This window comes from Ursus americanus, chromosome 16 (assembly GCF_024610735.1).
Source record: "Ursus americanus isolate L20-20 chromosome 16, mUrsAme1.1.p, whole genome shotgun sequence".
NCBI lineage: Eukaryota > Metazoa > Chordata > Mammalia > Carnivora > Ursidae > Ursus > Ursus americanus.
In genome coordinates, this window is record NC_142142.1 from 62,825,374 (window position 1) to 62,852,793 (window position 27,420).

Sequence of the window (27,420 nt, forward strand, 5' to 3'; positions counted from 1 at the left end):
ATTAAATGAGATCACGCTTTTTAAGCCTAGCAGGTAGTAATGCTTCAGTATAGGTTAGCCAGTATGTTGTATTCCCATGTAGTCTTCTACCTCTTCCCGGACCTGTGGGGAATTCATGCAGGGTTCCAGGTTCATTGAGAGTCACACCAGTGCCTTACATTTCAACTGCAGCATTCAGTCCTGTGGATGTGCCCTAGTCCTTCCGAGCCTCCAAGCTGGGGTCCCTCAGGCACACATGATGTCTCCCTCTGGAATTGCTCTAGGGAAAATGGTGTTTATTTATTTTTATTTAAAGATTTTTATTTATTTATTTGACAGAGATAGAGGCAGCCAGCGAGAGAGGGAACACAAGCAGGGGGAGTGGGAGAGGAAGAAGCAGGCTCCTAGCAGAGGAGCCTGATGTGGGGCTCGATCCCATAACGCCGGGATCACGCCCTGAGCCGAAGGCAGACGCTTAACCGCTGTGCCACCCAGGCGCCCCTAGGGAAAATGGTGTTTAGAAGTCACTAGGTTATAGACCTTCTAGAAGTAGGACTAAGTGTCTCTCTATGAGCTAAGGGCATCATCTTGATACTCTTATCTGAAAAAAGTAAAAGTAGCTGCTTTCCTACAGAGGGAAAGACATTTTTGCCCCGTAAAGTGAAAATTTTACTACTCTATGCTTCTTCCCACAGTATCCATAAATATGCTGAGGTTGTTTATTTTGCCAGATGGTTTTTGAGACCCTGCTGAAATGAGAGATGCCCTCATTTTATATTTCCCTCAAATCCTACCACAAACCACACTTCTTGGAAGAAGAAAAAAGTCGCCATGTAAGCATGTTTACCTTCAACAGACTAGGAAGCGGGAACTTGTCCATAAATGATGAGTCACCACTGCAGGTCTATAAAAGTAAAGGTGCCTGCCTGGGGGAAGGCAGAGGCTCCAGGCACAACCACCACGATGTTCCCAGGCGTCCTGGCCGCCTTCCTCTTCTTGAGCTGGACCCCGTGTTGGTCCCTGCCCCTTCCCAGCGATGGCGAGGACGATCTGTCTGAGGAAGACTTCCAGCTTGCCGAGGTAGAGTAACTTGCCAATCCCAACGGGGTGTTGCATCTCACAAGTGCCCTTCTCTTTTAAAAGCAGGCCATTCTGGTGTCTTTTCCAGCGCTACTTGAGATCCTACTACTATCCCCTGAATCCCGCTGGAATCCTGAAGAAGTCTGCAGCAAGCTCCGCGGTTGACAGGCTCCGAGAGATGCAGTCCTTCTTTGGCTTAGAGGTCACCGGCAAACTTGATGATAACACCTTGGACATCATGAAGAAACCAAGATGTGGGGTCCCCGATGTGGGCGAGTACAATGTTTTCCCCCGAACTCTCAAGTGGTCCAAGACGAATCTGACCTACAGGTAAATCTTTCTTTACTATTTGTTAATTTTTTGAATAGTACTAAATGCCTAATTTTCAGCACACACTATAGATGGCAGAACATGTTGGGTCCCATTTTCTTTAGGTAGGCTTTAAATATTTAACTAGAAGTTAAATAATTCCAGTACCAACTTTAATACTATTGGTGAGACTATCTCATGACACCTATTATTGTTACATTAACCTAGCATTATTTTTCATTGGAAATCGCAAAGTATTTTTTTAGGAAAGAAATAAAATTTGCAAATGAGGCATATTTATTAAGAGTGCTCAAAAATGGAGAGTCCTACGCTCTCTAGGAACTTGACAAAGCTATTTTGTCTATTTAGATCATCGCAATACAAGTCCATACCTGTATCATACAATATAAATTTCATAAATATCTGAATACTTTAAATGTAAGATTCCACATGGTCAGATATTTGGAGATACTCAAATGTCTGAGTTCATCTTGTTCTCTTTGTATGGCATCATAGTTAAGAAGTTCTTTGAAGCAACGGACCTCTAGTAGAACTTTTAGAGAAGCCAGTGCATTCTGAGTTGAAAAGCAGTATTCCAAGAAAACATATTCTCAAATAGCTTTCTCCTTCCAAAATATAATTGAAACTTCCTCTGTTTAATAGGATTGTGAATTATACCCCTGATCTGACTCATTCTGAAGTTGAAAAGGCGTTCAGAAAAGCCTTCAAAGTTTGGTCAGATGTGACACCTCTGAATTTTACCAGACTTCACGAGGGCACAGCTGACATCATGATCTCATTTGGAACTAAAGGTAATGATGCAGAATCATTTTTGAGACATTTTTACATTCTGCTCCCTAATTGTCTCCACTTTTTAATTCCTTCTTTCAGTCATTCATTGCTTTTTTACAGAATTCACCAAGAATTTGTGCCAGGCAGTGCTGGATATATTTAGATTCTTAACTCTTGCTTTTTATGTGTAGACCACGGCGACTTCTACCCATTTGATGGACCCTCTGGTCTGCTGGCTCATGCTTTTCCTCCTGGGCCAAACTATGGAGGGGATGCCCATTTTGATGATGATGAAACCTGGACAAGTAGTTCCAAAGGTAATGTCTCTTACAAAGGTCTGAGATTCATGATGACTAGATTAGGTTAGACAGTGATCCCATTGATAAGAAGTTAAGAAGCATACTGTAAATTATATTCAATAGTTGGTTATATTTTTCAAAAAAAATTTAAAGTTTATCTTATTAGTCTCTACAAGTGACATTTCTACAAACCTATTGAAACATTGAAAGTGAACAGTTCAGTGACTGTCAATCAAGGTGTTGTTACTATGGATTACCTTTCTGCGTGTACAGTTTATTACAAATACATCCCTAAAAACTATTAGGGCTAGATAGGCAGGTCATAGAGGAGTTGGATGTGAATTGAAATAGTTTTTTTTTCCTTGACAGAAATATTAATGGCACAAGTGCAGTCAGTTTTCTGTTCTCCATTATATGAATTACTTGTTTTCAGACATGTCTATGTCACTGATTTTATAAATACCATTCCAACAAATCAAGATGGTGTCTTACTCCAAACAGCATAAGACAGACAAGATAAAAATTATGAGAGAAAAATGAAACTCAGTGTTGAATGAATTCAGTCCGTAGATGAATCTCCAAAGCTCAAAAGAATTGGGAATATTAATTTAAGAAGAAAAGTGAGATGGTTCCAACTAGGACTTAGTATGGAGCTGTACTGACCCTTGGTTGTGACAGTTAGAGGTAGTCTTCATAGATACCTAATTTTTATTATTCGTTTAAATCAGAAGAATTGTTTTTCCAAAGAGTAAAACTGGGCCTTGGCTGACCAATGCCTCAACTTCAATGCCCCCAATATATCTTTGGAAGGAAAGGTGAGAATTTACATATTTATGTTCTGAATATTACACAGGTAAGAACGATTTTAGGAGGGAAGACTAATATCTAGTATTGTTAAGATAGAGCCTCAGTTTTAGGCTCCTGCATAAATTCTGGATTTGAAATATTTAATCAAAATGAATGAAACTATTCACAAACAAACCATGATTGATTTTTCAGCTAAAGACCAAGAATGGGCTCTCTCACCAGTCATTTCAATGAAGAATTGCCTTTTACTCAGACTATGTGAACTCTGGTTGCTCATGCTCTGCATGAGTTACTAAGTGGGTTATGCATTTTCTTCAGGCACAGGCTCTGATAGCAAATAGTATTTAAGGTCAAATTAAAACCACTGACTCCAGCTTCCACGTGTTTTTTTTTTTTTTTCAATCTTTTATCTTTTTTTTTTTTTCCAATTTAAAATACCAGTATTAGGAGGCTCAGAAATTGCTAGAAAGAATGACTGGAGGAAATAATGTAAATACAGTGACACGGTAGTCTTCTAAAATCGAGGAAAGCTGGCCAGTCATTTCCAAAGTTTCTCTTTCTTTAAACTTTAGAGTCCAGAGATATGCTGGAAAGGATCATTTGGTTGGGATTTGTTCCCAAGTACAATGCCAGAGACCTTATTTAGTGCATGCTCCATACTTGGTCATCACCCATTTGCATGATGCCTCTTATTCAGACAATGTTCTAGACACGCCCTGATAGGTAGCACCCTATGTGACTTCTCTTGACTCCTCCTTCAAGGCCTCCATTGTCCACTTTCTTCACATGAACCAAGAAAACAAAGAGCGAGTCAGGATTCCTAGTGTCTTCCCAGTAAATCCTCACTGATTCCTAATTATTTGAGAGCATTCTGTTGATATTCTAATTATGTAGGCAGCTATCATCAAAGAGAATATTAAATTATTAATAAGGATTAAATCAATATTTTGAATCTTCCTTCAAGCAATTTAATATTGAATAGTAATTTTTTTTAAAAAAAAGAGTGAAATAGCCAAGAAAGAGAAACAGGCAAGGAAAATAGCATTCCATCCATTAACTAGTCACTGTCTTTTCATCATTGCTTTGTTTTCTTACAGGCTACAACTTGTTCCTTGTTGCTGCCCATGAGTTTGGCCACTCCTTAGGTCTCGACCACTCCAAGGACCCGGGAGCGCTCATGTTTCCCATATACACCTACACTGGCAAAAGCCACTTTATGCTTCCCGATGATGATGTACAAGGGATCCAGTTTCTCTACGGTAACTCTTAATTTATCAGTCTAGAAACAATAGATGTATACATTTATTTGCAGATGTATACATTTATTTGCAAAATTATCAGTGAATTTATCATTACCAATATTGCTGTCCTGGTTCTGTTATTAAAACCTGGGAAGACATGCCAATTTTCCTTTCTGAATCAGACCACCTGCTCAAGTAGAAAATATTCTATTCTCCAATATTTTGCAGATTCATATTTGTATTTATACCTTGCAAGGTACTTTGATTCCCACAAAACACCTCTGACATAAGGAAGGAAAATATTTTATTCCCCATTTAGCCAATGAAGAGTCTAAATAATGTATCTCTAGTACCGTGGCTGACAGTGAAAGTGTGGTCTTCACCAGCTTTTATAAGTTTTGGGTATTCCTTCAACCACGTTAGTTTGCCACAGTAGAAACCGTTCAAGTGGCCTGTGGTAACTTTTAATCAATATCTACGATGACCATTTTAAGAATCTCTTCTTTTTTTTTCTTCCAAATTTTCAATAATATTTGCAAAACAATGAAATCTAACCCCAAACCAGCAAAATTACCTGCTATTAAGAGAGTTAAAGTCATCAGTGTAAACACGTCTAGAGCACCGAGCTCAGAAACCTTGCCCATGGCACCTGGCCCATCCTTCCCCCTCTGGACTGAAGTCTACTCTAGCAGCTAGTGTAGGTGTGGGCAAGTGCTTTGTGTTTCTTGCTATTTCTACAATCCTGAGACCAAGGGACTCGATGATAGAACGAATATGAACCAGGCGGAGAGGAAGCAGCTCAGAATTGTTACTGTGCATGACGCCTGCTCTGCACTCACCTGAGCTGGGGGAAAGGGACAAACTCGTGGCATATCAGGGCTGCTGAAGGCTTGGCTGCTCGCTCATAGCAGCGGGACTGGGGGAAACTGGTGAAGCGACCGCGTCAGACGTCGCCCACTGGTAAAAGAGGCGAGAGATAGAGCAGAGGCGAGGATGCCTGCAGGGACGGTTCGCCCCCAGAAGTGGCTCCAAGAGAAATGTGTGTCTCAAGAGCAGCCTGTCCATAGCTTGTGCCAAGCATGGGGAAGTTTTCCTTTGAGTCTCGCTCCCTTCCCCACCCACCCATTTCTATCACCAACCTCAAGAAACCCAAAGCTGTAGTTGAGAAGAATCTCGAAGGGGCTTGAGGATGGAAGCGGGAGGAGCAGGCCCACCCAGAAGCTTGGCGACCCCGGAGGAAGGAAGTAGGATGGCACGGTGCTGGGACCCTGGCGTAGAAGCTGAGGACCTCCTGTCCTCCTGGAGGGGACTCTGCGACTCTCCACTAGCAGGGGCGGGGCATCAGGAAGGCCGGCCTCACAACCTTCTTCCGTTCATTTCATGACTGCAGGCCCAGGAGATGAAGACCCCAACCCTAAACATCCCAAAACACCAGACAAGTGTGATCCCTCCTTATCCCTTGACGCCATTACCAGCCTCCGAGGAGAAACAATGATCTTTAAAGACAGGTACTCTTGATAATATTTTACACAATGTGCACGTCATGGACATTTGTGAAAAGCTGTGTCTGCAAATCACCAAATATCCGGTCGCATTTCCAAAGGTGAAGCTAACAGCAAAAATAATAGATTTTTGGGTAGTCTGGTGTGGTTTTTTTTTCCCTACATGTTGCAGATGACATAAATGACTGATGGATGAACACTATTTTTCCATGGTTAGCCTTGGCATGATACAGCTTCTCTTTGCAACGCTGGTGGTACTTGTTCTTATAAAGATAACCAAGTAAATGTAGAAACCCAATTTATTTATTTAAAACACAAGTATTGAAATCAGTTATCGTATCAAGAAAGTGTTACAGCATCCACATGAATTCCTTTTGGTCTGGGACGACTTTTCTTCTGGTTACATATGCGGGAATTTGAGAGAGTGTTTACAACCTAAACCTGGCGGTAACGAAAACTGAGATACGAATTTTTCACGTCTGCGTTGTTCCAGTACATGCTTGTTTGTTCATTTGTTCATCAGTCATTTACAGCAAACGCTGTATTTTTGCTTTTGCATTAGATTCTTCTGGCGCCTCCATCCTCAGCAGGTTGATGCCGAGCTGTTTCTAACAAAATCCTTTTGGCCGGAACTTCCCAACCGTATCGATGCTGCCTATGAGCACCCCTCCCGGGACCTTATCTTCATCTTCAGAGGTAAGCCTTTCCCCAGTGAGGCCTCCCACATGTCCAGGGCGGGCAGGGATGAACTTGGTGCTGCCTAGTCTCAGCACGATGACCACACTCCTGAATAAATACCTAAACTAAGAGGCAGCCATAATGAAATAGAAAGCAGAGCATACCCAGAGCCTTTCTACTAAATGTCCCCAAATGTGACAAGTAAAAAGTCTGCGTTATTACTTATCATTACAAATTTTCTGTTTATTTTATAGCAATTGTGTCCATTTTTTCTTATTTCCTTTTAAAAATTGTTTGCTGAGCAAAACATTGACAATGTACCTTTTGAAACATTGAAAAAAATATTATCCATAAATCCCCCTTCTGAAAAGTCAATTTATTTCATATTCTCACTTTTTTGGTAGTCCTTCACCATATGTAATATGTATTTTCAAATATTTATATTCATAGTGTATATACATTTTCATATTTTACTTGTTCCCTTGACATAAAATTACGGGCAGTCTTCCAAACTGCTGCTCCGTCTTTACGGTCATCATTCATAATGGCTACACGGCACTCTACTGACACTGTTTCTGTTATTTGACTATCATAATTAATGCTATAACAAGGTCACTTTCTATCTGGTATAAAATCTGAGTTTTCAATCTAATTCAGTGTTCCCACTGTCCTGCTTATTCATGAGGAAATTTTAATACACTTTTTCCTCAGCTCCAGATTAACAGTCAGAGGTAATACATTGCCAAATTAATTATGATATTTGGTTGGTAATTATATTCATAATTAGGAAATTAGCATCGCATAAACATGGTGACCACAGACACTAATTGATTTTTAAATGTATAAAATGAGTCTTTGTTAAAGTAAATATCTATATAATGTGAGTCCTAATAGAGTCCCTTGGATAATAAAACCATTCTTTCACTTATTCTAGGCAGAAAATTTTGGGCTCTTAATGGTTATGACATTCTGGAAGGTTATCCCCAAAAAATATCCGAGCTGGGATTTCCAAAAGAGGTTAAGAAGATAAGTGCAGCCGTCCACTTTGAGGACACAGGGAAGACACTCTTCTTCTCGGGAAACCAGGTCTGGAGGTACGGCTGCCATGTTTACTGACCCATCACCCTGTGTCGCACGGGCTGAGTCAGTCCCACACCACTCTCGCCAGGTTAAACCATTATCTCATGCATTATTTAAAATGGCAAACCAGTCACATTAATGTCTGTTCCATGTCAGCCCCTGGAGGCAAGTCCTCAGGCGGGTATTTAGACTTCTCGAGTGTGCTTGAGCCAACACTCCACGCACACAACTCTCACTTCTCTGGAGCCACTCTTTCCTTTCTCGGCTATTGTTGTGCCTCAGCCCTGCTAAGCCATCTCCTTTACTTTCACATGTTCGTCCTCACTGGTCTTGCTCCCAAGTCCTCTTTCTTGTCACCCCTCCTAACTTACATGGAGCCCCACCTTCAGTGGCTTGAGAGGACCAGGAGTAGGTGCAGGAGAAGATGGAGAGAGAAGGCCGCCACTTCCCCAGTGTCTGCTCACCAGCAGAGAGGTTGGCCAGGAAGCTGCTGAGCCCACGGTTTTTAAAGTCAGCCCTTTTTTGAAGGACAGGTGGAGTTGGAATATTTAGAACATACGTTGATATGAAGGCAGCTTTGACACTGGCAACATTTAAGAGCCCAGAGCCATATATATATTTGGGAATGAGACTATCTCATAGGAATCCCATACTTGAAAGGTTTAAATTAGTAGCTTTATCTGTACACACACACACACACACACACACACACACACACATTCCTATATGTGTCATCTTTGCTTTTTGACTTCCTTATTTCTGACAATGACATTCACTACTGTCTAAATACTACGGCCAGATTCTCCCTGGTACTGCTGTTCCAGTCCCATGCCCTATATAAGGTCTGTGGTGCAATGAGGGCGTGTGACTTACCTAATCGCAAATGCACTGTGCTTTTATCCCCGCATTTGGCTTGAAGTCCTTTCCCTGCATCTCTCCCTCTTGAAATTCTACCCTCTAGTCAAAGTTAACTGGAAATACCATTTAACCTCAAAGTCTTTTGGATCGCCCCATTCATAGGCATGTCTCTTCTCATGTCTCCTCATGGCACTTGATGTCTCCTTGTCATGATGCTTGGCTTCCATTGCTTAGGGTGGCCATGTAGACGTGTCCCACCTCTCTCTCCATAGTTCAGTTGGTCTTGTCTTTCATCTGTTGGAACATAGCTCAAGAATAAGAAACTCATCAGTAACAGGAACAGTTGTACATGATGGGAGGTTGTTGTAGGCTAATTTTAGGATGCGTGTGGTTGGCTAGGGTGTGCCTGTGTGCAGGGGAGGTGGACTATGGAACTGGAGCTACGGGAGGGGAGAGCTATGCTTCCCCTTCCTAGCTTCAGAACCACCAGATGCCCCAATAACATTTTAGTCCAGAAGCTATACATCAGATATTCTGGCATCCATTACCACACTTAGCAAGTTGTCTCACCCGGGATGGGAGGTCAGTACATAGTTGTTCAATGCACAAACATGCATTTATTTTGGTCTAAGAACACTTTCCTAATAACACACTTTTATAACAGATATGCAGTTTGTGAGATGGAAATGAGCTTGTGACTATCTTTGCAAAGATGGCCTTTAGACCAGGCAGCAAATGCCCTGCAAGCATCCACCATGCACTCAGTATAATGATTCCTGATTTGAAAAATCTACCGGATGTTCTAAACGGACTTAAAATTTTACAACTCTTGTCAATTTTGTAAGGTGTCATGATATCCATTATATCATCTCTGAGACAATCTCTAAGAAATACGACCTACTTAAGAGTTTGTTTTTCTTACTACGTAGCTATGATGACACTAACCAGGTCATGGATAAAGACTACCCCAGACTGATAGAAGAGGACTTCCCGGGGGTTGGTGATAAAGTGGATGCTGTCTATGAGAAAAACGGTAACTGGTTCCATCGCACTGACCTCAACAGGGTGGGGGGGCTTCTGTATCCCCTCAAAGTCATTTCCCTTTAGAGAGTGGTTTTATACAGGACTTAGGGTTGCTAAGAAACGTATAGCAGTTAAGGAATTAGTTACATAGGCAGCAAATAAAACATAACACTTAGAACAAATGAAAATGTTGCTCAAAAGATTGCTAATTCTACAAATGAAAGATGCCAAACTTTAAACACTATCTTAAATTATTTTTTAAATATTTTATTTATTTATTTATTGGAGAGAGTGAGAAGGAGAGAAAGTGGGGGGGCAGAGGCAGAGAGAGAACCTCAAGCAGACCCCCTGCTGAGTATGGAGTCGTATGAGAGGCTTGATCTCACGACCCTGAGATCACGACCTGAGCCGGAATCAAGAGTCAGATGCTTCACTGACTGAGCCACCCGGGCGCCCTAACACTATCTTAAATTATGCTTAATGATACCAAAAGGCAAAAATTATTGCCATAATTTAAATCAGGAATAGAGTGGGGAGTCATTTATATAGAAAGACCAATGACTACCATAACTATATAGTTATTTTTGCTTTATTATGAAGAGGGGCATTTTCCCAAACTTAAATAACCAGGATCCATCAAACCTGGAACTCATGGCAAGATGACCACTATTTCAAGGTGACAATTCAGGAGACCTGGGAAACTTGTACTTTTTTTCTACCCTTAAACTATAAGCAATACACTGAAGCATTAGTAGGGTTTTAAACACAAATGTTGGCGTGTTAAGAAACAGTGGGATGTAACACGTTGTACTCTTAATGTGAGCTGGCGTAAACGCCTCCTGTTTTTGACTCTGAAACTTTCTTTTTGGTCTTTCCCTCACAGGCTATATCTATTTCTTCAACGGGCCCATTCAGTTTGAGTACAGCATCTGGAGTAAGCGCATTGTGCGTGTTATGCCAGCAAATTCCCTCTTGTGGTGTTAAGTGTCTTTTCAGTGCTGTTATTTAAATCCTGGAGAGCATTTGAGATAATACTTCCAGCGATACTGGGTGTGGGGCACGGGGATGTCAGGGGGAAGCTTAGTTCTGTGAACGAGCTTCGGTAACTTATCTTTGAATAGATGGTATATGGACAGTGATATGTGGCTGGAACCACAGCGAATTTTAAAGTAATGGAATTCAGAGGCTGTAAGGATCACCTAATTCTTGCACGCTCCACAGAAGCAGCAGACGACAGTGTTTCCCACAACAGAAATGGGACATATGGTGTGTCAAAGACAGTTAGCATAATGTTTAAATATATTTATAAGGAAACTTTGCAAAGGCATAGAAGCCAGTCACAGTTATGTAATTAATGAATCATCTTTATTAAAAAGTATAAAATAGTATGAGAATGGGATTTGTGGGGAGCATATGGTACCACCAACAAACAGACACCAAAGGGAAATATCTGTAATAAAGATATTGTGGACAACTTTCCAAAGAAGTGATTTTGGTTTTGCACTGAGAATATTTGAATGTACGTGCCCCGCTTCCTACTGACACTAGGACCAGAGTCACTCCAGATGAGAGACAGGGCCCAATGCCGAGGACAGTAGAGGTGGCCTGTGGGTTTGGTTTAATTCTCACTGTTGACCGTGATTCCAGGCCTACTCTCAAAGAAGACTTTTTTTTTTTTTTTTTTTGCATGTTCTAGAAGATAAAGAGAGCCTGTCTCTCTTTGTACTCAAACATTTCAGGTCTTCCAAAAATATCAAAGAATTAAAATGGCTATCACAGCGATCTAAGGCCACAGCATCATTCTTTCATAAATCATCTGATTCTTTAAGACGAAAGGTAGTATTCTAGCCTGTCTCACCTAGATAATTGCTTTAATTGTCCAGTTCACCGTGGATAGACAGGCTCTTTTCTGAAAATAAAAAATATATCGTATAAATTGGAAGCATGCTAAAACAGAGACATTCAAAATAAAGAAAATACCCTGCTGGACTGCAGTCCTCTTGAGGATGTGGAAATGGGCTTCTCCCTCTCCTTGTTCTTCTCTCACCCCCGTGAGGCTTGCCCTGTCCAGTACAGGCGCTCACTGGATGGGGGAATGGCCACAGGCGATCTCGGACGTGCTGGGACCTCTTGTTCACAGAAATTCAGGCAAAGAAAAGTGTATTATATTTGCAAGATGTGTCAGGAAGCGTTTATACTGTTTATAATAAAAAAGTATTTTCAACAGACATTCTTATATAGTATATTTTGTCTTTCCGTGGAATTTTAGGCTTTCCTCCCACAAAGAGGGTCCATTTAAATGATTCCTTTTTCTTGCCAGTATTTCTTGGTGAATATAACTCACTCACTCTTTTGTTTGTAGAAGGACTAAATTCAGAATTTAGCAGTAACTGTCCCAGGCCATGTTACCAGGAGCTCTGACAGGGTTTGGTCAGCCTGGTGAGGATGGGCCAACCTCCCCAGACCGAGCTCACAGTTCTCAGACTCTCCCCCTGGGAGCAGTATTTGGAAATGAAGTGGGAAGAGCACTAGATCGGGAGCAAAGAAGATTGAGTTCTCATGCGTACCTTGAAGCTCTGAGGACCTGACTCTCTTGAGGTTTAAATTAGACTATTGTAAGTTGGTGAAGTTTGGAAATACGGGGAGCCAGGGAACTCTCATGAGGAAGGCAAACGCTCTCTGCAAACCTCAGGCTCCACTGAGCTTAAGGCTAGTTCCCTTCTGTTTTCTTAAACGCTCTCCGTCCCCAGACATTTAGTAAGTGTCTGTTAAAGGTCAGGCAGCTAGGATGTTGAGATGAACTAGAAAAACTTGCTCTCTACTCCCAAAGAACTTATATCCTGCATTGGAGGCAAAAATAATTAATTAATTTAGTAAGTTAAGTGATTTTGAGGGGAGAATGACCAGTTGCTGCAGGTGCAAGGAGGGCTGCTGATTGTCTCCTCCCAGGGCACCCCTCAAAGTCAGTCTCCACACTGTTCATCTTCCCGGACTGTGTCATAGGATTTTCTATTGGAGTAGAAATGTCCGTCCATCCATCCATGCAGTAAATAGTAATTGAGCACCTATGCTGTGTCAGGAACTTAAGTAGATGCTGTGGATACAACGAAGGGCAACTTTCTTATTACTTTCTTGGAGCTCAAAGTCTGGCTGGGGAGATGGGTATCAATCAAATAAGTATGAAATACAACCATGATAAATGCCATAAAGAAAAGAGCGCGGTACTCCGAGACCCTCCAGTAAGAGGGATTTTACCTACTGTGTGGAGGGGGCGGCGGAAGGACTGGCATGTGACTATCTCCTCTTGACGGTTGAGCCGGTGCATGGGAACAGGAGCTTTTTTGAGCCCCTGGATGCATTTTCACCGTTACTCTGAAAGGAGGTGGGCGCCTGTGTCTGGAAGAGCGCTTGGGGGCCCCTCTGGGCCTGGGGCCCAGTGGGCTGCCGGGCATGGTCCGAGGCCCCCGTGCCCCGAGCCAAGGCCATGCAGCGGACTCGGCGCTCGGGGGCCTCTGCGCGCAGGAAGGGCCGCTTCCTCGGGTGGGTTCCTCTGACCGGCGGCGGCTGGGAATCGCTGGAGACGCGCCTTCTGCGCCGGCGCAGACCTGCGGCGGAGGCGCGCTGCCCAGGGACCTGAAGTCCGTTTAGGAGGCCCCGGGCCGCTCCGTCCCCCGGAAGCGCTCCCGGAAGCGGCTCTGCGGGAGGTGTTAGACGGTGGGGGCGTAGGGCCCTGAGCGCGTCCGGTGCTCGGGCGTTAGCCGCTTACTCTGAGCACCTGCGGAGCCCATGCGAGTCCCGAGAGCGCCTCCGGCAAGTCCGCACGCAGAAGAGCGCCGGCCTCCTGGAAGGTGGGAGCTGCGGCGGCTCGCTTGCGGGAGACGGGCTGTGGCTGCGGGGGCGGGCGGGGCGCCTGCTCACCAGGCCACCAGGGGACGTCCCCGGCTCAAGGTGCTCCGGTGGCCCCGCGGGGGCGGCCCCAGCAGGGACAGGTGCTCTGGGCAGCCCGGGTCTCAGGACGAGCACGGGGCACCAGGCACGGGAGCCGGAGCCCCCGGGGCAGCGAGTGCAGCGGCCGGCTGTCTGCTGGAAACTGCGAGCGGCCAGGATCCTGCGGCTGCCCTCTCGGGCCGGGGGCAGCAGAGGGGACGCTCCCGGAGGAGCAGCGCCTGCGCCCCCGGCATCCCTGAAACTTGGAGTCTGAAGCTCCGTCAGGCACCGCGGAGAGAAAGCCTGGGACAGGGGCAGGGGGAGGCGGGGTTCAGGCGGAAACCAGGGAGACAGGGCGATTTCTGTGAGGGCTCGTTGAAGAGTAGGGGGCAGGGATTTTCAGCTCTGCGGCTGCAGGGCCGGGCGCCGCCATATTCGTCCCTCGGTCAGGGCTGGAAGCCTCCGGGGAACAGAACAGCGCCCCCAGCGGAGGGCGGGTGCCGCGCACCCAGCCGCCTGCCCTGAAACCGGGCTGTGGGTCCTCACAGCGGGCCTGTCCCCCAGACCAGCACCAAGTTCTCTGATCCGCAGGCCTGCAGAGCTTCAGCTCTAGAGGAAAGACGATCGACCTTCCTTTTACTTATACTCATTATTTCCTTTATTATTTTTTCATTTATTTCCTTATATTTTCCAAATCCTTTAATTTTTTTATTTATGTAATTTTCATTTTTACATAAACACTTTTATGTATATTTTTAATATTTTGTTTTATTTTATTTATTTTGGGATCTAGATTCTTTTAACAAGCTGACTAAAACATACCCAGGATCTAGTTTTTCTTGTTTTTGTTTTTCTTGTTAATTTTCTTCTTCTTTATTTTCTGCTGTGTGTTTTTGTTGTTGTTGTTCTTTTTTCTCTTTATTCATTTCTTTTCTGGACAAAATGACGAGACAGAGGAATTCACCCAAAAGAAAGAACACAAGGTAGAACTCATGGGCAAGGATTTAACCAACACAGATAAAAGTAAGATGTCTGAACTAGAATTTAAAACAATGGTTATAAGGATACTAGCTGGAATTGGAAAAAAAACCATAGAAGACAGCAGAGAATCCCTTACTGTAGAAGCAAAAGAACTAAAATCTAGTCAGGCCAAAATTAAAAATGCTGTAACTGAAACACAATCTCAAGTGGAGATCATAAAAATGAGGGCAGATAAAGTGGAGGAGTGAATCATGATACAAAAGATAAAATTATGGAAAATAATGGAGCTGAAAAGAAAAGGGTAAGAAAGGTAATGGACCTCAAAGGTAGACTGAGGGAACTCAGCAACTTACTTAAATGTGATAACATTCATATCATAGGAGTCCTAGAAGATGAAGAGAAAAAAAGGGGAAGAAGGTTACTGGAGCAAATTATAGCTGAAAACTTCCCTAATCTGGGGAAGGACACAGATATCAAATTCCAAGAAGCACAGAGAACTCCCACTGAATTTAACAGAAGCCAACCATTGCCAAGGCAGATCATAGTCAAATTCACAAAATACATAGACAAAAAATCCTGAGAGCAGCAAGGGAAAACAAGTCCTTAACCTACAAGGGAAGACAGATCAGATTCACAGTGGATCCGTCCACAGAGACTTGGCAGGCCAGAAAGAAGTGAAAGGAAATAGTCAATGTGCTGAATGGGAAAAATATGCAGCCAAGAATTCTCTATCTGGCAACGTTCTCATTCAGAAGAGGATAAGAGAAAATGCATTGAAGGAGAGATGAAGAGTTTCCCAGATAAAAAATAAAGGAATTTGTGAACACTAAACCAGCCCTGCTAGAGATTTTAAGGAGGACTCTTTGAGTGGAGAAAAAAAAGACCAAAAGCAACAAAGACTAGAACAGACGAGGAAACATCACCGGAAATACCAACTCTACAGGGAACACAGTGGCATTAAATTCATGTCTAATCACCCTGAATGTAAATGCACCAATGAAGAGACATAGAATATCAGAATGAATAAAAAATAAGATCCCATCTACATGCTGCCTACAAGAGACTCATTTGAGACTGAAAGACACCTGCAGATTGAAAGTAAGGGGATGGAGAACCATCTATCATGCTAATGAATGTCAAAAGAAAGCTGAGTTGTCATATCTATATCAGACAAACTAGATTTTAAAACAAAGACTGTAACAAAAAATGAAGAAGGGCATTATAATTAAGGAGCTTACCCATCAAGAAGATGTAATAATTGTAAATATTTATGCCCCCAACTTGGGAGCACCCAAAATATACATCAATTAATAACAAACATAAAGAAACTCATTGATAATAGTAATAGTAGGGGACTTTAGCACCCCACTCACAGCAATGGACAAATCATCTAAGCAGAAAATCAACAAGGAAACAATGGCTTTGAATGGCACACTGGACCAGACAGACTCCACAGATATAGTCAGAGCATTTCATCCTAAAACAGCAGAATACACATTCTTCTCGAGTGCACATGGAACATTCTCCAGAAAAGATCACATACTGGGTCACAAATCAGGCCTTAACAAGTACAAAAAGACTGAGATCATACCATGCATATTTTCAGACCACAGTGCTATGAAACTTGAAGTCAACCACAAGAAAAAATTTGGAAAGACCACAAGCACATGGATGTTAAAGAGCATCCTACTAAAGAGTGAATGGCTTGACTAGGAAATTAAAGAAGAATTTAAAGAAATACATGGGGAAGCAAATGAAAATGAAAGCATGACAGCCCAAAACCTTTGGGATACAGCAAAGGCAGTCTAAAGAGGGAAGTATGTAGCAATACAGGCCTATCTCAAGAAGCAAGAAAAGTCTCAAATACCCAACCTAAACTTACACTAAAGGAGCTAGAAAAAGAACAACAAATAAAGTCTAAAGCCAGTGGAAGAAGAGAAAGAATAAAGACTAGAGCAGAAATAAATGATACACAAACAAAAAGAAAACAGTAGAATGGGTTAACAAAACTAAGAGCTGGTTCTTCAAAAGAATTAATAAAATTGATAAACCCTTAGCCAGACTTATCAAAAAGAGAAAAGATCCAAATAGATAAAATCATGAATGAGAGAGGAGAGATCACAAACACCCCAGAAATACAAACAATTATAAGAGAATACTATGAAAAATTATATGCCAACACACTGGGCAACCAGGAAGAAATGGACAAATTCCTAGAAACTTACAAACGTCCAAAACTGAAACAGGAAGAAATAGAAAATTTGAACAAACCCATAACCAGCAAAGAAACTGAATCAATAATCAAAAATCTCCCAAAAAATAAAAGTCCTGGGCCAGATGGCTTCTCTGAGGAATTCTACCAGACGTTTAAAGAAGAGTTAATACCTATTCTTCTCAAACTGTTCCAAAAAATAGAAATGGAAGGAAAACCTCCAAACCCATTCTATGTAGCCAGCATTACCTTGATTCCAAAACCAGTAAAAGACCCACTAAAAAAGAGAATTACAAGCTAATATCCCTGATGAAAGTGGATGCAAAAATTCTCAACAAAATACTAGCAAATCGAATTCAACAGTACATTAAAAGAATTATTCACCACGACTAACATGATCAAGTGGGATTTATTCCTAGGCTGCAGGGATGGTTCAATATTCACAAATCAATCAACGTGATACACCATATTAATAAAAGAAAGGGTAAGAATCATATGATCCTCTCAATAGATATAGAAAAAAAGCATTTGACAAAATACAGCAGCCTTTCCTGATCAAAATCCTCTGCAAAGTAGAGATAGAAGGAACATACCTCAACATCATAGAGTCCATATGCTAAAAGACCCACAGCTAACATCATCCTTAATGCAGAAAAACTGAGAGCCTTTCCCCTATGGTCAGGAACAAGAGAGTTATGTCCACTCTCACCATTAGTATTTAACATAGTGGTAGAAGTCTTAGCCTCAGCAGTCAGACAACAAAAAGAAAGAAAAGGCATCCAAACCGGCAAGGAAGAAGTCAAACGTTCACTATTTGCAGATGACATGATACTCTACGTAGAAAACCTGAAAGACTCCACCAAAAATTGCTGGAACTCATACATGAATTCGGCAAAATTGCAGGATATAAAATTAATGTGCAGAAATCTGTTGCATTTCTATACACAGTAATGAAGTAGCAGAAAAAGAAATCAAGGAATCGATCCCATTTGCAATTTCACTACAAATAGTAAGATACCTAGGAATAAATAGCTAAAGAGTAAAAGATCTATACTCTGAAAACTATAAAACACTTATGAAAGAAATTGAAAAGGATACAAAGAAAGGGAAAAACATTTCATGCTCATGGATTGGAAGAACAAACATTGTTAAAATGTGTATAATACCAAAGCAATCTACACATTTAATGCAATCCTATAAAAATACCACCAGCATTTTTCACAGAGCCAGAACAAACAATCCAAAAATTAATATGGAACCACAAAAGACCCTGAATAGCCAAAGCAATTCTAAGAAAGAAAAACAAAACCAGAGGCATCACGATTCCAGATTTCAAGCTATATTACAAAGCTGTAGTCATCAAGACAGCATGGTACTTGCACAAACACAGACACACAGATCAATGGAATGGAATAAAGAGCCCAGAAATGGATCCTCAACTCTATGGTCAACTAATCTTCGACAAATCAGGAAAGACTATCCAATGGAAAAAAGACAGTCTCTTCAACAAATGGTGTAGGGAAAACTGGACAGCCACATGCAGAAAAATGAAACTGGACCACTTTCTTACACCATACAGAAAAATAAATTCAAAATGGATGAAAGACCTAAATGTGAGACCTGGAACAGTACAATTCCTAGAGGAGAACACAGGCAGAAACCTCTTTGACCTCAGCCACAGCAACTTATTAGACATGTCACTGTAGGCAAGGGGGGAAAAAGCAAAAATGAACTATTGGGACCTCATCAAGATAAAAAGCTTCTGCACAGCAAAAGAAACAATCACCAAAAGTAAAAGGCAGCCTATCAAATGGGAGAAGGTTTTTGCAAATGATCCATCTGATAAAGGGTTAGTATCCTAAATCTATAAAGAACTTACCAAACTCAATACCGGAAAACCAAATAATTTAGTTACTAAATGGGCAGAAGATGTGAATAGACACTTTTCCAAAGAAGGCATTCCGATGGCCAACGGACATGAAAAGATGCTCAACATCACTCCTCATCGGGGAAATACAAATCAAAACCACAATGAGGTATCCCCTCACACCAGTCAGAATGGCTAAAATTAACAAGGCAGGAAACAACAAATGTTGGTGAGGATACAGAGAAAGGGGAACCTCTTACACTGTTAACAGTATGGAGGTTCCTCAAAAAGTTAAAAATAGAGCTACCCTATGTCCCAGCAATTGTGCTACTGGGTATTTACCCAGAGACACAAAGATACTGATTCAAAGGGACACAAGCACCCTGATGTTTACAGCAGCAGCAACAAGCAATGGAGAGAGCCCGAATGTCCGTCAACAGATGAATGGATGAAGAACATGTGGGATATATATATATATAGTGAAATATTACTCAGCATCAAAAAGAATGAAATCTTGCCATTTGCAATGACATGGATGGAGCTAAAGATATTATGCTAAGTGAAATAAGTCAGTTGGAGATATACTCACATGTGGAGCTTAAGAAAGAAAACAGATGAACACATGGGAAAGGGGAAAAAGGAGATAGAGAAACAAACAATAAGAGGCTCTTAATGATAGAGAATAAACTGAGCCTCATGGAGGGAGGTGGGTGGGGGATGGGCATTAAGGAGGCACCTGCTGGGATGAGCACTGGGTGTTGTATGTACATGACGAATCACTGGGTCTACTCCAGAAATCAATATTGCACTGTATATCAACTAACAAAATTTAAATTGAAAAAGTAAAATAAAAAGTAAAAACACAAAGAAGCGCTCTTTGCAGTGCTTCTGAGAAATTATATGGGTGTTGCTGGCGCTCAAAGATTTCTGGCAAGATCTAGGAGTGTTCTACACCCTCTTCCGGAAGATTCATAGTATGTGCTAGAGTATTAAAGGCTACCAATAGTCCTGTGGCAAAGAAGCTGTTTAACTTTGTTGAACAAGATTTCCCAAACATATCTGAACATAGAAGATTATTTTCTTTCACTCTCCTTTTTAAAAAGATGCTTAACTGGATTTCAGAAAAAACTTCCTCATTTGCTTGCATCGATCGATCGATAGATAGAATTATTTTCCAACTTCCGTCTCTGCTCCAGTCTCATTTCCAAATTCCCAATTTGATTGGTGTTACCTGGATCAGTGTCCTCCTGTTGTGGCCACAACATCAAATTCAAATTATACCCCATGTCTGTTTGGAGCTCCCCAAGGGGGGTGAGAGTCGTCTTTAAGGAACGCTCCTTGTGATCTGCTGTAGTGCATGTTAGCTGACACGTGGAGAGCCCGTTGACGCAGATGTTCACGAATGACATGCGGAAACCAAAGGACTTCTTGAGAAGTGACCACAGATGTTGGGGTACAAATAAGAGCTGATGTCCAGCCTCCCTCAAGTGGAAGGTCACCCAGAACAGCCTCTGCACTGGGGTGGGAAGTTTGAAACCTGGCAGAGTGAATCCATAGTCCAGATGCATCTGGACCAGGAGCAACTGACAAGGTCCCGTGCTGGGGTGACACAGTTCGCCCCTGAAATTATCCTGGGAGGATTTGCATGTCAAATTAAAAATAGTGTTCTGGATCTGCCTGTCCTCGCGTCAGAATAAAAATGCTGAAACATCCAGAGCAGAACCTCACAGAAAGAGGCAGCTACCGTGCCTAGTCCCAGTCACAGGAAATAGCCGGATTTTGAAGACTCTTTGCAAGACTGTGAGATTTACAGTAGTTCCGCTAGGTGGCACTGGCTACACTCTTTTGAAAATGATGAAATGTTCAGATAATTTGATTAAGTCTCAGAACTAGGGCTCTGTTTGGTGTAGGATGAGGAACTTGGCCAAATCACCGGTGGTTTCATTCCTGACATTATGCCATTGATTTTTAAATAAGGTTTGTGTCCCTGCCACTCACCCCTCAACTGTAAAGCTTCCTTCCTGGAGTGGGAGTCAGAACCATGTGTCCTGCCAGGCCACTGAGACTGCGGCAAGCCCCTTGGAGTGAGAGCTTGTGAGTCATCACGGGCCCCTGGGTGACAGACTTGAACATAAACCACAAGATCCACAATGTGCACAGAGCTGCCTCGTAAAGATGGAGCGAGAGGGAGCTGACAGCCAGAGGGAAGAAACCCCCAAACTCTTGGGCCTACTTCCTGGGACACTCACCTCTTAGGGGAAGAGAATGCTTAAGGTTTCCAAAGTTTCTTTCTCTCACACGACTTAGTTTTGCTAATTTGGGGGGACTATTTTTTTTTAATGATTTTTTATTATATTATGTTAGTCACCATACAGTTCATCCCCGGTTTCTGATGTAAGGCTTGATGATTCATTAGTTGCGTATAACACCCAGTGCACCATGCAATACGTGCCCTCCTTACTACCCATCACCGTGGGGGGACTATTTATACCTGATATTCTGGAGTGTGCCAAATGCCGATCTCAAATTCCTCCCTGCTCATAAAGAACTCTTACTTAACCTGAAAGGACAACATTATGCCCTAACATTATGCACCGAGAGAAGGAAAATTTCTCTTCCATACATTTCGAATTCATTAGACCCACTCCAGAATCAATCATTTAAAAATGTCACCACACATCAACTGAGTGAGAAACCATCGTGGCGTACGTGATATCCAGCCACTCTGTGAGTCCCTTAAGTCTCGGTTGTCATGGAACTGGGCTTGCGTGAATCAGAACCCACCTGCTAGACCTTAACAGTTCTTTAGAGGTGGAGGTCTTACTGTTCCCATATTCCTAGCTTCACGTTGGCTTAAAGGACATCATCCAAGCATCCTCAGCGATGTCCCTGCCTCCTGCACCAAAAACATTTGCAATCGGTAACTACAAGTGTGTTTTGGTTTGTTTTTTAGTATTTACATATTCTAGCAAGATTCGTTTACTTGACAGCCTTCCCTTTGCTTGAATACGCTGAGTGCCAAAAGCCCAGTACTGGTCACAAAGCAGTTCACGGGACCCTTCCAATCTTAACTGACAAGGACTTGCTGTCTGCGGTTAGAGGCATGGCCTTTCTGGGCTGTGGACCTGAGCCAGCCTGCGCCTCACTTGATGGGTGCCCAGTGGCTTGTGCCTATGTTTGCAAAGCCGTGCAAGGGAAGGAGGCTCCTGAGAGCTCTAACTACCTCCGAGCACGCGGGGAACAGTGTGTATGCTTATGTTGGCCCTGGTTCTGGAAAGCTCTGGTCTGGATCCTTTCCAGCTGAGCAGAGGACTGGCACAAGGAGCCATCTGTGCCTGTTGCCATGCTCACTTGTCTGAGTCCATTACTCAGGCGTTATCCCTTCTAGGTGGGGTTCCCTGCTGAGTAGTTTATTGCCGATTTCAGAGGGAACTTCTGAGCAGGTCATGGTTTGAGCAACAGCATGGTAAGTAAAGGCCGAGGAAGCAGGGCAATGGGGAAGTGAAATGCTGGGCGATACTGTACAGTAACAGTAATGGAGGCAGGTATTTGAACAGCAAAATGACTCAAATTATGTGGGACTCCCTGGAAAATGAATAAGTCAGAGCTATTTTACTGGAATTGCATTGTGCACTCTGTATGCATACCATGCCTCTGATTGATATTTACATTTAAGTTCAAAACATTTTCTGCAATCTTCCAATGCAGCAGATTTGGGGGGGGGGAAACATGACAATATTGTAGGTCCTCTGTTTACTGAAGACGAAAAAATTAGAGGAACCAGTTAGACCATCGGCTTCAGGTCTTTCATTCTACAAGTAAGAGACTGAGGCCAAGAGAGAAGACACCATCTCTCCGAGATCGTACAGTAATGTTGGAGGTTGGTCCGTGAGAATCATCCTACCTTTCTCCTTCCGTCTTGCTAACTCCCCTGCCTTCCACAGGCCAGGGCGCAATGTGTTGAGACACCCATTGCTTATCAAGGGTTGTGAAATAGACTCACTTCTTCCAAAGGAGACCACCACTCTGATGGTGCAAGGGGGCTGCGTCTGCCTCTCTGACCTCGGCTAATGGCCGCGCTCCGCCAGATTCTCCACCTCTGCGGCTCGTCCTCTCCCCACAGCTGAGGTCGCTTGACCTGGACTGACCTTGGTCGGGAGCGATTGAGGGAGGCCCAGCTCAACTGCGTGGACTCAGGGAAATATTTTCTCTGCCAGAACAACTTTGGCTTTGCCTCCCATTTTGACAACCCAGTTTCTGTGTTTTTCCGAGTTGGAGTCCCCACTTTTGCTACAAACAGTACCCCTCTTCATTCCCCATACCAGAGTCCCTACTTTTTAATGCTCTGTGTCCAGTGCATTCTGTTTTCTTTTTGCCAGATCTTGGGTAACTCAACGTTGGGTCCCCCTGTTTGCTAATGAGGGGCTGGCCTTTTCCTTCGGTGAAGACATAAGTACTGAGACAGATACATACAACTATCTCAGTTTTGTTTGGTCTATCAATTTTTCTTCCCTCTCTTGCTCTCAGTGGTCAAGCTGGCTTCTTCACGAAGAAAAGAGCTGCCAGCTACAAAGGCCTGCAATTGCACGGCACCTGGGCACCACCCCCCCCCCGCCCGGGGGGGCCCACTCCCAACAGTGTCAGCCCAAAGCTGGTTACAACCTCTGCTTCTTCCAGCTCTGTCAGTGTCACCTCCTAGAACGTACCGGTTCTGGGACCGTCTCCAGGCCACCTTGACGCAGAGCCTATGCGTGTGCCCGACATCGCTGGCGCCCCTCTTCCTACCAGATTGTGCCTCTCTTGCTTTCTCTCGCTTTGTTTGGCAACACAGGTAGGGACGCCCAGACCTATAGGCCATCCACACCCGCCGCATCCCGTAGCCCTGGGCCACCACTAGGACGACCCCGTCATTGGGGGGTCCATCCTCGGTAGGTCAGCCAGTGGAGGAGGCCCATCCTGGCCTTAGCGGCGGGGAGTTCAGGGGACCCATGATCTAGAGCAACCCTGTGCGACAGAAATAGAACCAATTCACATACGTCATTTTACATTTTACAGATGCCTCATTAATCAAACTAGAAAAAAACAGGTAAAATAAGCTTTAGTGATATGTTTTATTTCACTCAATATATCTAAAATATCAGTATTTCAAATATAATTAAGGTTTTGAAAAATTAATACAGAGATATTTTACATTGTGTTTTTCGTACGAAGTCTTTGGATTCCAGTGTGTATTTTACACTTACAGCAAATCTCAATTCTGATTATAGCCTCGTTTCCCGTGCTCAGTAGCCCCCTTTGCGAGCAGCTGCGAAGGACACAGAGCAGGAAGGAGAGGACGTGGGCGCCAGCGGTCACACCCCTGCCCCTTGGAAGACAGAGGAGAGCAACGGGGACCCTCCGTGTGTGGTACTGTCGATCCCTTCACTTTCTCTGTAGCTGTTAGCCACCTTTTGTCTTCACTGTATTCCAAATCTAGCCCCGACCTCGTGAGAACCCTCAGCGCCCCCTCCTGCGTCCTTCCATTACTGCAGCCCACCAGCCCTTTGCCATCTCCCTCCCAGGTACAGATCGTGGAGGGGTGGTGGGAGGAATCCACCCTGCGCAGCCGTCTGGCGTGAAGTCCACCCCGGCGAGGATCAGCGGGTGGGGAGGCTGCCCCCAGCGGCCAGAGCTGAGAGTATAGATGCACAGGTCGCCATCTGTGGAACACGGTGCCTCGGGGCAACACCTGCCCTGCCCCTGGGACACTGGCGTGCGACCCGCACAGAGACTCAGCCTCTCTGGGTCTTGGTAACAGACATAGTAACAGTGACGGGCCTCCAGGCTCTCTGGGGTCCCACAGCTGTTTAAGTGCTTGACGTGTAGTGATTCTCTATGTTCATTGCTCCTTTATACATGAACAGCCAAGCACAGAGACACTGAGAGCCTTGTCCCGAGTCGCACAGAGGGTGTGCAGAAGCCTGGGGGTTCTGAATCCACATATTCAAGCTGAAATAATGCCTGCGTAGCACCTCGTAGACTCCTGGGCGCATAGCAGGGACAAGTGACAGCCTCCAGGGCAGCGAGGAAGAGCTGGTCGGGGTGGGGGGACATGCAGCACGACCTCAGACCAGAGCTGAGGTCACACTGTGGGTTTGCAGCTGGGAGTTCTCCACGCATCCTGCTCACACCGTCCGGGGGCCGCTTCCCATCAGCGTAGTCCAATGACTCAGTGTTTCTGTATATGTTCTGCTTCTGGAGGATACGGAATTCTGTGTTAGAACTTCCGAGAACTTGTGCTACAGAATCAACACTAAAAACATCAACATCCACTTCTTCACAGTCACTGAGTCCAGCCTCCTTCCAGTTCTGGGCAGAGTGAGGCTTCTTCCTGTGGTGGGGAAGACCGTCTGGTCAACCACTGTCCTGTCCATACCACAAGCGGGGATCAGCATGGGAACACACGAGCTTAGACGCAAGGAAGAGTACCCAGTACGGGTCTACTATTATTCGCCCGTGAAATGCATCTTAAGGCTTATTGGAAGAAATAGTTTTCCTTTAGGAGAGGTCTTTAGGCTAGTTTCAAATGTGATCTGCATTTCCTAGAAGTCCCTAGGGGAGAGACCCAGCGGCTTCTCAGTTGTAAGGAAGATTAGCCAGTCATCAAGGATTTCTCCCAAGGAAGGGCAAGGGTGAGCTGGGATGTCGGAGGCACCTCATTCTGGGGCATAGCCCAGCGGAGCCTATAATCCTGCTGCGTCCTCAGGACAGGCATGAGCGGGAGCGTTGGCAACCTAAACCCATTTCCTCCTGCGCTCATACCCCACAGCCATGCCACGTGACTCCATCGGCTGAAGCCCACATAGTCCTATTTTCCAACCACGTGCCTGACTTTATTTCCAGCATCAGCCACTGAATCAGCTCTGAGCATTCATACCGGAGCCAAGCACACCAAATCCCCTGGGTCTAATCCCATTGTTTTAAAACCATACGGCGTAGATGTAGTCATTCCGTGGATGGCACACTCACATGGCCTCGCCCTTCGGGTCCAGCAACAGGCCTGTCTCCCGCTGTCTGCAGGATGCGCTGGCCCATCTCTTCGCCCGTCTCCAGCCTGAGCTGACAGCTGGGGCCATCAGTTCCTGAATTCCACCTCCTTGGAAAAGGAAGAAGATATGTTAAGGTGTTTCTTTTGGCAGAATAACCACTGATGATTCTCTACTTAGTGAGAAGGATTAAGACTTTGGTCCCGGGGCAGAAACACACCCTGTGGCAGTGTGTTTTACACCCTCTGCATGCCTGTTACCAGACATGATATCACGATCGTCAGAATTGAGTCAAGCGTGGGAAGGCCCTCGGTCTCTGCCCTCGAGACTAGTTCCCATAGTCAAAGCGCTGGGAGACAGGCACACTACCGATGATAAGACCGTCGCCCAGATTCTTAGAGTCAAACTTAGCTTTCAGAGTTTTGTTCGTTGCTTCCTCTTTGCGACACATAGTCATTCTGTGTATACAGCAGACGACTTCTGCTTCCTGAAGTTGTTGGTGTATTTCTCAGAGAAGAAGTGAAATGAGGTTTAGTGTAAAACTGGGCCAAACCACCCAAGCCTGGGGGGTGGTCCCTGCAGCCCAAGCTACGGCGAGTTGGTGACTGGATAGCATCATCTCCAGGCTGGGCCAGTTGTACGGCCTTGAGTGCATCTGGCAGCCAGTCATTCTGTTCAGAGAGGGTCATATTGACCACAAAGCTTCCCAGGTTCCTGGTCCTCTGACTCAGAAAGACCCTTGTATCTGAGGTGCTGCCCACTGGCCTGCAAGAGGGTCTTGCCCACAGGACACAGGAGTTACAGGGGGAGGGAAAGAAGACAGGGTACGGGAGAACATGAGGGTCCCTGGGGAAGAGGACGACGGTGCTGTTGGCAGCTCTTTATCCTGCTGTCAACGGCTGTGCCCACAGGACGCTGGGCAAGTGTGTCTGCCCCAAATCGGGCACACATGGGAGGCATGGAAGTGGGACGTGCTGTGTGTATGCTCGGCAGGGGGAGGCTGCGACCCTTTAGTCCTAAAGCACGGGCATCGGGAAGGGTACCCACATCCTGCCATCTTCTCCAAGCCGAGGGCAGAGCTCTGTGCGTGAACCAGCTTATTCTTCCCCACACGTAAACCCAAGTTACCCTCAAGGAGCTACTGGTAGTCAGTAGGAAAGAAGGAAGGCGCAGCGAGCTCGCTCACCGCATGTAGAGCCGAGGTACTTCATAGAAGAGCACCTTCCACGTTCCCGTAGTGAGACATGCTCCGTCCTTGTAGTTGTCAGTAGTCCTGCGAAGCCTGTTCCTTTAGGGCCCGCGACTTCTGCATCAGCGTCTCTCGGGTGTTACAGCAGGGAGTTCGGGAGAGTTCTGTTGTTACATGACGGCTGAGCCTGTACAAACTTGACAGAGAAAGTGGAGCCCCGGAACAAGCTGGAGCTGGTCATTCACTTGTGGTTTAAAAAATGACTAATTTATAGGAAAAAAGAAAACCAATTACACTATAAGTAAATTTTATTACAGGGAAAAGTTTTAAAGCAAATGCTTAATTAATAACCCGGGCTTTCTTGCTCCACGCAGCAATTCGTGGGGGGATGGGGGGGACCTGGTTTGCCGTCACGCTCCTGTGCCGATAAGTGTGCTATGACCCAGAAGATTCAGAGCAAGATGATGAGGACACAGACGCAGTTAGTCCTTGGACAAGGTGGGCATTAGGGGCACCCACCTGCCCCAACAGAAATCTGCATATAACTTTTGATTCTCCCCCAAAACTTAAC

The 27,420-nt window shown here is 44.3% G+C and overlaps 2 protein-coding genes across 2 annotated transcripts in view; both read left to right on the forward strand.

Annotated features, from left to right (window-relative positions):
* The first annotated feature begins 899 nt into the window (after nucleotides 1-899).
* On the forward strand, nucleotides 900-11,876 carry MMP13 (matrix metallopeptidase 13). The gene is made up of 10 exons (XM_045797647.2): nucleotides 900-1,059; nucleotides 1,148-1,389; nucleotides 2,032-2,180; nucleotides 2,352-2,477; nucleotides 4,364-4,525; nucleotides 5,898-6,015; nucleotides 6,572-6,705; nucleotides 7,622-7,781; nucleotides 9,555-9,658; nucleotides 10,532-11,876. The coding sequence occupies exons 1-10, from the start codon at nucleotides 943-945 to the stop codon at nucleotides 10,630-10,632; spliced, it is 1,413 nt and encodes a 470-aa protein (XP_045653603.2). The 5' UTR covers nucleotides 900-942; the 3' UTR covers nucleotides 10,633-11,876.
* A 1,471-nt stretch (nucleotides 11,877-13,347) lies between these two features.
* MMP12 (matrix metallopeptidase 12) overlaps nucleotides 13,348-27,420 on the forward strand; it is a 62,381-nt gene continuing 48,308 nt past the window's right edge. The window contains exons 1-2 of the mRNA XM_045797646.2: nucleotides 13,348-13,496; nucleotides 23,903-24,041. The gene's annotated coding sequence lies outside the window, so the exon portion shown is untranslated. The remainder of the gene's footprint in view (nucleotides 13,497-23,902; nucleotides 24,042-27,420) is intronic.

Coding starts and splice junctions, on each gene's coding strand:
- MMP13 (XM_045797647.2), top strand. CDS start 943: ATGTTCCCAGGCGTCCTGGCCGCCTTCCTCTTCTTGAGCTGGACCCCG. Junction 7,782..9,554: donor TCGGGAAACCAGGTCTGGAG/GTACGGCTGCCA, acceptor CTTACTACGTAG/CTATGATGACACTAACCAGG. Junction 9,659..10,531: donor TGCTGTCTATGAGAAAAACG/GTAACTGGTTCC, acceptor TTTCCCTCACAG/GCTATATCTATTTCTTCAAC.